At 47.1% G+C, this 11613-nt stretch overlaps 2 protein-coding genes across 2 annotated transcripts; both read right to left on the bottom strand.

Moving 5' to 3' along the window:
• Positions 1-5350: 5350 nt before the first annotated feature.
• LOC125703214 (olfactory receptor 51E2-like) lies at positions 5351-6307 on the bottom strand. Its single transcript, XM_048967407.1, has one exon. It carries the CDS (start codon positions 6305-6307, stop codon positions 5351-5353), a length of 957 nt encoding a protein of 318 aa, XP_048823364.1.
• Positions 6308-10216: 3909 nt separating this feature from the next.
• On the bottom strand, positions 10217-11191 carry LOC125703146 (olfactory receptor 51G2-like). The gene has a single exon (XM_048967288.1). It carries the CDS (start codon positions 11189-11191, stop codon positions 10217-10219), a length of 975 nt encoding a protein of 324 aa, XP_048823245.1.
• Between the last annotated feature and the right edge of the window lie 422 nt (positions 11192-11613).

Here is an 11613-nt window from a genome sequence, read left to right as displayed (position 1 = left end):
CCTTCCCCAGCCTTGTTGCCCTTCTTTGGACCTGCTGCAGCACTTCCATGTCCTTTCTGTACTGAGGTGCCCAAAACTGAACACAGATCTCAAGGTAAGGCCTCACCAGTACCAAGCACAGGGCAGGATGAGTTCCCCAGTCCTGCTCACTACTCCATTCCTCATACAAGCCAGGATGCCATTGGCCTTCTTGGCTGTCTGGGCACACTGCTGGCTCACATTCAGCTGACTGTCCATCAGCACACCAAGGTCCCTTTCCATCAGGCAGCTTTCCAGCCACTCCTCCCCAAGCCTGTAGGGCTGCCTGGGGTTGTTGTGACCAAAATGCAGGACCTGACACTTGGCCCTGTTGAAACTCATACAGCGTGCAAAAAGGATTGTTGCTGAATTTGAATTTGTAAATAAGAACTTGCAGATGGAAAGCAGTCCAAAGCAAACCTGGAAAAGGGCACAGAGGGGATGCAAAGTCATTGGCAGCAACCCTCCAGCTCCGCAGAAGCTTTGTTCTGAAGCAAGCTGCCTGCTGCTGTGAGCAGAGGCACTGGGTGTTTGCCATGGGTGAGAAACATGCAACTGCAGAGCAAAGCCCCGAGGCAGTGGCCCCGCATTTGGAGAAGCCCCCTCCACGGCAGTGCTCCTGCAGCGCCCACTCCTGTCCTGCACAGACTGCAGCTCACTCAGCCCCCAAACATGGCTGAGCTCCCGGGATTTTCCCTATAGGTGGGGAAAGGGATTGCTTGAGAAGCCCTGCAGCACAGACAGGGCAGTGCTGGGGACCTGGCAAGAGCCTTCAGCAACTGCCCTGGGGCCGTGGTCACTTGTGTGGGAGAGGGGCAGCAGCAGCAAGAAGGGAGGGCACGGCATGTCCAGGGAGAGCGCGAGCCTCAAGACCAGCCGAGTTCTGCCCCAACCCTCCATACTCACCCGCCTTGTGCAGGTTTCCAGGCAGGGACTGGGCACTGTGGGGACCAGGAGATATTTATAAGCTACAGGTAAATCTTAGCAGAGTTCTGAATTTCCCCTGCCGATTAGCATGTAATTAGGGAGAGAAAAGAGAAGCACAAAAGAAATCAACTTTTATCCACCTCAATACTGATGACCTCATAGTCTGTTGTACAGTTTTGATCTAAAACTTTGGTCAGTTTTCTGTTTTCTTACAGTATCTTCCAGAGTTTGTTGAGTTACCTGCTCTGCACTGGGGCACACTGTACCTCCCTGTGCTGTTTCTGTGGTGTCCATGCAGTATAGCATCAAAGATTGATTTGGGTTGGGCAGGTCCCTTGAAGGTAGTCTAAGCCTCCTTCTCTGTCATTGCCAGGGACATCTTCCTCTTGATGAAGTTTCTCATTACATTTCTGCATCAGATCTTTGCCCACATCAATTTCTGTAAGAAATCTCTGTAAGAAACCTTTGTTTTTTTCTTTTGGACTGTCTTAAACTCTATCAATCCCAACAATCAGTGAACATATCAACACTGATAGTTCATTTCCAACCGCTGCACTGGTCTCATGTCACTCCTTGTTGACTCCTTTGCCAATTCTGCGCTCCAGTGACTTCCTGTTCTCTCTCCATTTGTATGCAAGTCTTCCTTGCGTTCTGCCTTCCCCTACTTCTCTCTCCTTATTTCTCCTTTCCCTTTTCTCTCCCTTTTTCAAGTGACTTTGGTTCTTTCCTCTTCCTCTGTGAGGTACTTGGGGCTGAGTGAAGACCAGCAAAATCTGTGCATCCCCACCTGTGGCACTTGGTCCTGCTCATGGTGGAGAGAGGAATTCAGACACCGTGTGCTCTCACTGGAGCCCGCTATTACTTCAGGATCGTGTTGACTTGGGGACTCCACAATGGACAAATGTATCAGGGACCCAGAAGCTCCTTAAGGAAGGATTCATCATACCTCCCTTCTCTGTGGCTCTATTAACAGTCTTTCTGAGAAGTGGATGGCTAGTAAAAAAAAAACACAGCATTTTCAGGATGGTTCATTCATTTTCCTTTATTAATTTTTCTCTCAGTACAAAAGGAAACAAAATAAGGAACATATGGAGAACGAGCAGGAGCCATTTCTCAATGTCACAGCCATCTGAAAAGTGTTTGGATCCATAGCGCACCTCTGGAGAATTCATTCACACTTCTCCAATCACATTAGGCAGGTATAGATTGTTTCCATTTTTATGAAAATATGTTGCCTGTCAAGCTCTAATAAAACAGAACCTGACAAAAATGGCAAGGGATGGAATTGCTTTTAAGTCCCAGGTAGAAACTACTTGTAACTTGCGTAAATGAAAATATTTTGAAATAAAATGTGCTTTAATTTAGGAGAAAAGCTTATAGCAAAATGTGCTTCATAGAGTCCAAAGCTACAGAAATACAGACTACAAAGAGGACACTCCTTTTCCTCCAGTGTTAGCTGGCAATCAGAAGAAATCACACCACACTCCAGTGTATTTCCTGCCAGCTGAAGGCCCTCAAGCAAAGCAGCATGTGGTCTGGGTGAGCATCCTCTTTCAGCACAACTAGGAGTTAGGGGCAAGATGTAAGACGGCCCTGGTGCAACAGAAGATCTGTGCTGGACAGGAGGACAGACAGGCATAAAGTTCTCTCTGGAATTTAATACCCCACAAATGCAATCCCATAAACATCCCACGCATCCTCAGAGCCAGCGGTGCTGGTGGCTGGACAAGGTGCCACAGTGATAAACCACACGTCAAAGACAACACAGTGATGAAAGCTTCAAGAGTGAGCAGGGCTCCCTGGTCTGCTGCTCTGGACAAGAACCAGGCTGCCTCTGTGTGCCCAATCCTGGCAGCCGTGAGCTCTTGAACCTCTGCACTTCTGAGGTATTTGCTTGCTTTTCTTTGCTTCCATTCTCTCTGATGGAAATAATACATTTTCCTTATGCTGTTTTCCAAAATACACTCTTTTTTTTTTTTTTTTTTCATAGCTAAACATAATTCTGTGGGCTTTCCCCAAGGATTCTGACCCATTTAGCACTAAAAAAAAAAAGCACCCTATGACTCTTTGACTGCAAAGCATGATTCCACACGTATATTGTGAGCCAGTGCAGAATTACACCCCCTGGCATTTCTGTTTTGGTCTTTTCTCCTTCTCTACCTGTCCCTCCCAGTGTTCATTGCGTTGGGTGCTGGGATGACTTTTCTAGACAGTGATAGGCCGTGTCCTCGAGGGGTTACCCAGCACTTGCTAAACCACATCTAGGTAACCAATCCAGTTTGGGGCCCTAGCACAAAAAAGGCACTGACAGTGGGGAGATATTCATCTGATAGCTAGCAGGGTGGCTGGGGCTGGATCAGTAATACTTGAGGAGGAAAATAGGCTTGTTCAGCTTCAGAGCTTTGGCTCTTCCCAAGATGAGCAGCCTTTCCCTGCCCATGAGGACATAACTGGGAAGATGAAGCCAGGCTTTCACAGCGTGGTGCAGTGGGAGGATGAGACACAAGTGTGAGTTGAAACGAGAGGTTCAAACCAGATAAAAAGAGGGAAAAAATCATAGTAAGGACAGTCAATCATTGCAATAGAGGCCCAAAGATGCTGTCCTACATCTGTCCTTGGAGGCTTCCAGCAGCAGACTGGATGAACAGCTTTGCTTCCTTTCTGACCCTGAAGCTGTGCCTGCGCCGATTGGGAGTTTGGACTGGAGATGTTTGGAGCTCCCTGCCAACCCGAATTGCCCCATGGATTCTTTGATTATATTCTGCTGATGGAGATAGCAGTGTTCAAGAGCTCCTGGACCTCCTAAAGGAGCACAGGTCACAGAAGTCCCTGGTACCTCTGGTCATCTGTGAGATGTCCTGACATGAAGGGTTTTGCTCCCAGTTGACTTCCTCTCTGTTACTCACCTGTGTAGAGACAGCCAGCTAGAGATCACCCAGCCCTCTCACCAGAGGAATTCCAGGGGCTGCTCCAGAGTCGATCTGTGGGAACAGCAAACACATTCCTGCCCGTGGCAATGCAGCCCATATGGCTTCTGAAGATCTCCAAGGAGGGAGACTCCACAGCTACCTCGGGGATGGAGAGCACAGTTTAAAATAGCCAACAAGCAACAAGGTGAGAGTTTAAGCCAAGAGGGAAAAGAAAGGATTGCTTGGATCTTTTTCTATTTATGAAGAAGAAATCATTTTTGTAAAGGCGAAGTACATAAGGATTTTCAATGGATTGGGGAAAGAAAAGATATGAGAACATCTTTAAATCATCTTTCAATTAATTGCAAGTCCAATGACACAACATCCCTTCCCAAGGTCTTTACCCTTTTTCCAAATTATGAGATGATGTCAATGAAAAATGTCTTGTACATTGTTCTTTTTTTCTTTTCTATTCTCCAGAAAAACATTGTTGGTAAGCTACATTTCTAAGTATGTGCCTGTGGATTGGTGAAGGCCAAAACAAATGCACTTCAAACCACAAAATCATCTGCATCATCTTTCACACCTTCATTGGCCCCAAGACTTGAAGGCTTCCATCACATTTAAAGAGTTTTATAGCTTTCCACTGAAAGAAGAGTTGTGAGACTCTTGGGAGGAGAGGCTATGAGATATTTTGATTTAATGCAGAATACCTTGGAATTGTAAGAAAAATCTGGAAGGTGGAGATCTTGAGCTCATTTGGAAATTCATACACGTGTGAAGTCAAAGAATAAAACACCTTCCACTAGGAAATAGTGATTCGTTCAGCTGGGGACGATCCCTCACATTTACAACTTCCTCATTTCTCTCTTGAGAGGCTGGTTTTCCAGAATATAATTATAAATGAAAATTATTTTCACAACCCCTGTCAATAGCTGTGAGCTGTGAGGGGTCAGAGCTGTGTTAACTGGACACCCAGTAGATCAGAACAGGACTATAGAGGTGGAGCACTTCTAAAGTGCATTCCTGCACCTTTAAGGTTACCTGCAATTATTTAACTTAAAAATAAATTTTAGCCAAAAACTTTGCTCAAATGTTTTTGGACAGTGAGCACATCACGAGCAAAACCCATGAATTATCTAAATCATTCAGGAACGACTGTGGCATTCACTCAGCTGTGCAAATTAGAGAGGAGATGGGGACAAAGAAGTGCAGTGTCAAGACGCTGTTAGTTTGCTGAGACATTTTTTCCTTCCCATATCTGCTGGATCAGGGTTGGATTTGGATCATCATGGTAGACTCACTCCAGGTTTGGTGGAGTAAGCACTCTTGGAAGCAGTTTGCAGCTGTTATTTTCTTTTTACCCTGCGATAGCACCTTAGAGGATCCTACAGTGTGCTGAGTGCTGCACAGAGGACAGCCCCAGCTCCAAGGACTCTGAGTGTAAAACAAGTTGAGACAGTGAGTGGGAACAGGACACAGCATCCAAGCACAAGTCACTGGGCAGTTCTGTTGTTGTGTATGTGAATGAAATTTAGGATCCTCCTCTGTATCTCTTTAGTCCTCACCCCGTAGATGATGGGGTTGAGCACAGCTGGCACAAGGATGTAGATGTACCCCATGATGATATGGACCAGCGGGGCCAGATCCTTCCCAAACCGGTGCACCACTGACAGCCCGATCAGTGGCACGTAGAAGGCCAGGACCACGCAGATATGGGCAATGCAGGTGCTGAACACCTTGAGCCTCTCCTTCCACGACGCCAGCCGCAGGACAGCCTTGAGGATCAGGAAGTAGGAGATGCAGATGAGGAGGGCGTCCAGCCCCATGACCAGCAGGATGGCGGTGAGGCCATACACCACGCTGGGGGTCGTGTTGGCGCAGGCCAGGTTCATCACGTCCTGATGCAGGCAGAAGGAGTGTGACAGCACCCGTGAGCTGCAGAAGGGAAGGGGCAGCAGGAGCAAAGGCAAGGGCAGGAAGAAGAGAACTCCTCTGACCATGGCTGCCAGCCCTATTTTTGCTGTCGTTGCATTGGTGAGGATGGCAGCGTGTCTCAGCGGGTGGCAGATGGCCACGTAGCGGTCCACAGCCATGGCCAGGAGGACGGTGGACTCAATGGCCGAGAGCGTGTGTATGAAGAACATCTGGACAAGGCAGGCTCCAAAGCTGATCTCCCTGGTGTTGAACCAGTAGAAGGCGAGGACACGTGGCACCGTGGAGGTGGACAAGGCCAGGTCGATGGCAGCCAGCATGCAGAGGAAGAAGTACATGGGAACGTGCAGGCTGGGCTCCGTCTTGACGATGAACAGCACCATGCAGTTGCCTGCGACAGCCATAAGGTACACGGAGCACAAAGGGATCGCCATCCAGAAATGGGCAGCCTCCAGCCCTGGGATACTGGCCAAGATGAAGGAGGATGGGCTGAGGTCAGAGCTGTTGGGGAAGGGCATGGCATGCAGGGTGAAGAGCAGTCATGCTATGCTGTGGCACGTCCTCTGCTGCAAGGGCAAAATCAAATAAAACACATCTTTATTGCTCCTGCACAACTCCAGTTCTGCTTGAGCCTTTCCTTTGCACTACGCTGCCATCAGAAACATAGACTTTAAGCTGCCCTTCTGTTCACATAGATCAGAATTTTAAAAACACTGGGATTTAAAGCTGTTGGGAAGAAGCACCAATTCCTGAAACAACAGCAGTGTCACCACCACATAGCTGTACAACCCCAGCTTCCTGGGGCAGTCTGGGAGGGCTGGAACAGAGGTGCAGACCCTGCCTGAGTCCCACAGCAAGGCTGTCTGCAGCATCGCTGAGCTTTCTGACAACAAATTCCACACCCCACCCATGTAAAACAGGGATGCTACACATTTTTACTGCAGGTTACTAGTCCAAATGGTTCTAAAAGTAGCATTTGTTTGCAAAAAACTCTGTTTTTACTGCACGTCTGTGTTGAATCACTCATCCTAAAACAGAAATCATAGCTCATTTCCCTGATGGGACGTTATTCCATCCTGACTCTGTGATAAATAAAACTCACATGCTGTTTTTTTATACGCAATTTGCAAACACAGTAGGCAGACTGTTGGTATCAAGTTGTTTGAAAGCTATTCTAGCAAGGACATTTGCAGCAAACCACTTACACCAAGATGCAAGCGGAGTGCACAAAACGCTTCAGTAACTGCCAGCAAGTGTCTGAGTCAACTTACCTGCACCCACCAAAGTGTAAGGACAGCATGATTCTCATTGCTAAAACTCTGCCATCCTATTCATTCCTTTTGAGAGAATGCAGCTGGGAGAGACACAACAAGTCAACACTCCCTGGACGTTTCAGTTGATCTTTAGTCCTTCAGCACTGAGGAATGCACCAATGTTTTCAGGAATGGCTAATGGCTTTGGACTGCTAGCGTGACCAACACCATCCATAGAAGGAGCTTGCTTTATGCAGAGCAGAGAACTGGGTCCATCCATACCTTCATTAAAACAGCAGGGAGTGCAGATTTGCTTTCCCTGGCTGATCCCCAGTGGCTGCATTTGGCAAGAGGTGAGCACATGCGGGCAGAGAAGCCATCCCAACCAGAGGACCACTGACAGCAACCACTGTGGCTGATCTCAGAAAATACTCATAAACCAGATTTGTCCCATGGAGTGAACTCCCAAGAATAAAGCAGGTGGTGGAAAAGCCTTCACCACTGAGCAGTCCTCTCTGCTTTTCCCATCCCGTGCAGCAGTGAGAAGGGAATGTGTTCCATTTCCTGCATCTCTTCACCTCCGGCACAGTGTCTGCCAAGGGTTTTGAAGCGTGTGTGTTCAGATTTCAAAGCACGGGCACTTTTGGGGAATGGGCTGATATTGTCATAGTGCTCGGTGCTGTCTTCCTCTGTTGCTGGAGCTGATCAGAATTTTTCATCTGAACTTTTTTTCCTTTAAATGCTACAAAGCCACACTGGCTGCGTGTTTCCTCCTCCCCTTCCACTCCTTCTTTTTTCCATCCTGTTCTCCTGCTCCTCCTCCATCTCCTCTCCTTTCCTCATTAAGCCATGCCTGTGATGTGCCTCGCACTGCCCTCTTGATTCATAGGAAATAAATCCATCAGCAAGTACTGCACATCCCATGATACAAAGTGCAGAGCTCAGAGCGTCACAGAATAGGAATTAGTGGGTTTAAGTGGCTCGTCTATCTTTTTTTCACTCCCACATGTCAAACCACAATTCATTTTCCCATTCCCAGAAGCAGCCACTAAGATCTGTGAGTGCGTGTTCCTAATGGACAGTGCCTTATACCAGTTCTCAGATCCTGAACAGCTGCCTGGTGCCCTCCAGCTGCTCCATTTGGGAAGGAAACACGGAGGCAGATGAAGCTGTGCTGAACTGGGTGATGGAGGTGCATCAGATGCACTGCATCCTCACTCCAGCATGGCTTCCAGCTGCACTAACACATACCCTATGCACTTCCTCTGTCTCACCAGCACCATCTGAATGCACGTCTCCTTGCTGGAGCACCTCTGGCTCCTCTGGCTTTTGTTGCTTCTGAGAACAGTCTGCAAATTTTCAATCAGGGAGCAGTGCTGTGTGAGGATCCTGCAAGCTGAGCGTCTCCAACCAAGGCTTTTTTGTAGGCTTTCCTGCCGTAAGACTTACTTGTTCTCCTACTCCTCTGATAGCAGCTGGCCACCAGCACCAGCCTGGACCGTAGGTATTCTGAGCAAAGAGCTCCCACCAGGTGCTACTCAATGCAAGCAGGAGCTGCTGTGCTTACTGTTTGGACAGAAGGTCTTGTGGTGTTCTACTGAGCAGTATTTCACCCTCTGTGAGGACCCACAGGGACGCTGCAAAGTAACTAGCACAGCACAATGCAAAGAATGTCCTGGGAATCCTCCCCTTGGGAATCATCCCTTCTGCCTTTCCGTTTTCTCATGGAGAAGGACTCTCATTATTCTTTTCTGTCTTTATTAGAAGTGCAGATATGAATAGACCAAAAAGAGATGAAGACACCAATTCTGGGTTGGTCTGAAGTGGGAGAAGCTTAGCAACAGCCCAGTTCTGGTATGCAGTGCTGTCCCAATACCCTCTGCTTCTTCACCCCCACAGGGTAAATGAAGATCTTTCCTTCTTTGCACAAAGGCCCAATCTGCCCCAAATGTGGCTTAAAACCAATGAAAGTGCAACACAGGAGGTGTGGAAGATTTGGGGCAGTTTCATTCTCTATGTGGGATGAAGCAAGACAAGAGGGTGGTGAAACCCTTCTGCTTGCCTGGCTGAGATCCATCTTGGTGAAGAGCAAGATGCTTGGAGACACTGCCACATCCATGTGTGACCTGGACATCTCCATTTCCCATCCCTGTGAGGGCGACTTTTGGTGCCTGATGGATCTTAGCTGGAAGGCTGTAGCACACGGTCACTAATGTCAGGAGGATTAGCCACTCCTATTTAGATTGGAAACCTCTCATCAGTGAGAGAGCTATCCACAGCTGACCCCCAAGCACCATCTGATGCACACCTAACTCATACAGTACTGTACTCAAGTACAGCAAATCCTGAAGGCTTCAAACAACTCCAACCTATTAGATAAATAGAGAAAAAAAAGTCTTTGTCTTTTTTTTTTTTTTCCCTTTTCAATGATACACGTATTTTATTTTAATATATGGTAGACATACTTTACATTCAGTACAAAAAACCAATGGCTTGAATATTAGACTTGGTAGGATAGTAAGGCTCAAAGAAAGCAAGAGGAGATGCAGTAGCAGCACTGTGTGTATGACAGTTTAGAAATACAGATGAAGGTTAGGGCTGAGCCGTTTGTTAAGTGAACCAAGAGTTGTGGGTTCACTTACAATGATGTGATCTTCCAAAAACGCTCTGTGCTCAACCTCTGGAAATGATCTCCATCTTCTGGGGTGTTTCCAGTTGAACAGAATTACTCACTGTGATCTCCAGAGTGACTTCGACTCGTTTGGCCTCTTCCTGTCCTGTGGAGTTTGTGGTCTTGGTTAGTTATGCAGCAACATGCAATGAGGGAGCAATGACCCCATGCAAGGGAGCCCAGGTGAAGCTTACATATGATCTGGCTGCTAGGTTCCATGAAATATATCGCAGAGGTTCCTTGCTCTGCTGCAATGTGCAACTCAAAAGGAGAAGCTCGTTTTCCTGTAATTGTTTCCCCAAAAGTGTGGCTTCCACACCTGGGGTGTGTGCAGGCTGTTGGGAAGGACCAAGCCTCATGCTAGGATGAAATAGGAAAGACCACAGCTCTGGGTTGAGGGATGAGCAGCTCCTTTGCCTGGCAGTGACACCCATGGGTACAGCGCTAAGAAACCAGTCCAGTAGTTCTGAGCACAAAAATGTCCACCAGCATTTTCTGGTAGATTACCAGTCAGATTCACACTTCCTCCTCAGTGCCCTGAACAAAGCCTCACGGATGTGGCTGGACTTTATGCTGTAGATAATGGGGTTGAGAGCAGGTGGGATTATAAGGTAGGTGTAGGCCACCAAAGTGCTAACCAGAGGAGGAAAGTTCTTTCCAAAACGATGGATCATGGACAGTCCAATCATTGGAATGAAGAATATTAGCACAGCACAGATGTGGGAGACGCATGTATTCAAAGCCTTGAGACACTCTTCCTTAGTTGCAAGGCTGACAACAGTTTTAATGATCAGGATGTAGGACAGCACAATGCAGATAAAGTCCATCCCTACCATCGAGAACAAAGCAATCATACCATAGAAGATATTGACTTTTATATCTGCACACGCTAGGTTCATGATATCAGGATGGAAGCAAAAAGAATGAGAAAGCTCGGTCTTCCCACAGTAGGTTAACCTCTTTAGCAAGAAAGGTATTGGAAGAAGGGAGACCGTGCCTCTCAGTATGATTGTCAGCCCTATCTTTGTGACAGTCGTCTTGGTCAGTATGGAGGGGTATCTGAGTGGATGGGAGATGGCAATGAAGCGATCAAACGCCATTGCCAGGAGCACGGAGGATTCGATGAAGGACAGTATGTGAATGAAATACATCTGAGTGAGACAAGCATTAAAGCCAATCCTTCGGATGTTAAACCAAAAAATGCCCAGAGTAGTAGGCAGTGTACATAAAACCAGCCCCAGGTCAGTGACTGCTAGCATGGACAGAAAGTAGTACATGGGTTCGTGAAGACTTTGGGTCTTCTTTATGACGAATAGGATGACGCAGTTTCCCAAGAGAGCAATAAGGTAGAGTACACAAAAAGGGATGGAGATCCAGTGGTGAAAGGCTTCCAGGCCTGGGATGCCCATCATGAGGAAAGCTGAAGGCTGATAGAAGGAGCCATTGAATTCCCACGTGGAATGTGAGTCATGCTCCATCCCAGCTCAGATCTCACATGACCTATACCTAAAACAAATCAACAACAGAAACTCCACAGTTGGATTCTCCACTGCATAGAGAACTGTGCAATGACAAGCCCCACATTCTTCCACCTCCCCACTGTGCAGATGCCTCTGTGTCGCTTAGGGCACTGTCATGGTTACCTTAGTGTTGCATACGACTACACTCTCAGCTGACCATTAAACTGTAAAACTATTTTTAAAAAAGAATCCACTTTTCTTAAAAAATACATACATTTTTTACCTGAATATTAAAGTTAAAACATTCCTGGTGAGTGCAACTACTGTTTTTTGCCCACAGATTCCACAGGCTGAGTTGCTCTTTTGAGTAAATGCTTTTTTCACAGTCATCCCAACCAAGACTAAGCTGTTAGGAAACCGACCAATGTTGGGTGCTAACT

This window comes from Lagopus muta, chromosome 1 (assembly GCF_023343835.1).
Source record: "Lagopus muta isolate bLagMut1 chromosome 1, bLagMut1 primary, whole genome shotgun sequence".
Taxonomy (NCBI): domain Eukaryota; kingdom Metazoa; phylum Chordata; class Aves; order Galliformes; family Phasianidae; genus Lagopus; species Lagopus muta.
This window is presented reverse-complemented; position numbering and strand designations above follow the sequence as displayed.

What these genes read in the sequence shown, in the direction of transcription:
- LOC125703214 (XM_048967407.1), bottom strand. Translation starts at nt 6,307, where the DNA reads ATGCCCTTCCCCAACAGCTCTGACCTCAGCCCATCCTCCTTCATCTTG.
- LOC125703146 (XM_048967288.1), bottom strand. Translation starts at nt 11,191, where the DNA reads ATGGAGCATGACTCACATTCCACGTGGGAATTCAATGGCTCCTTCTAT.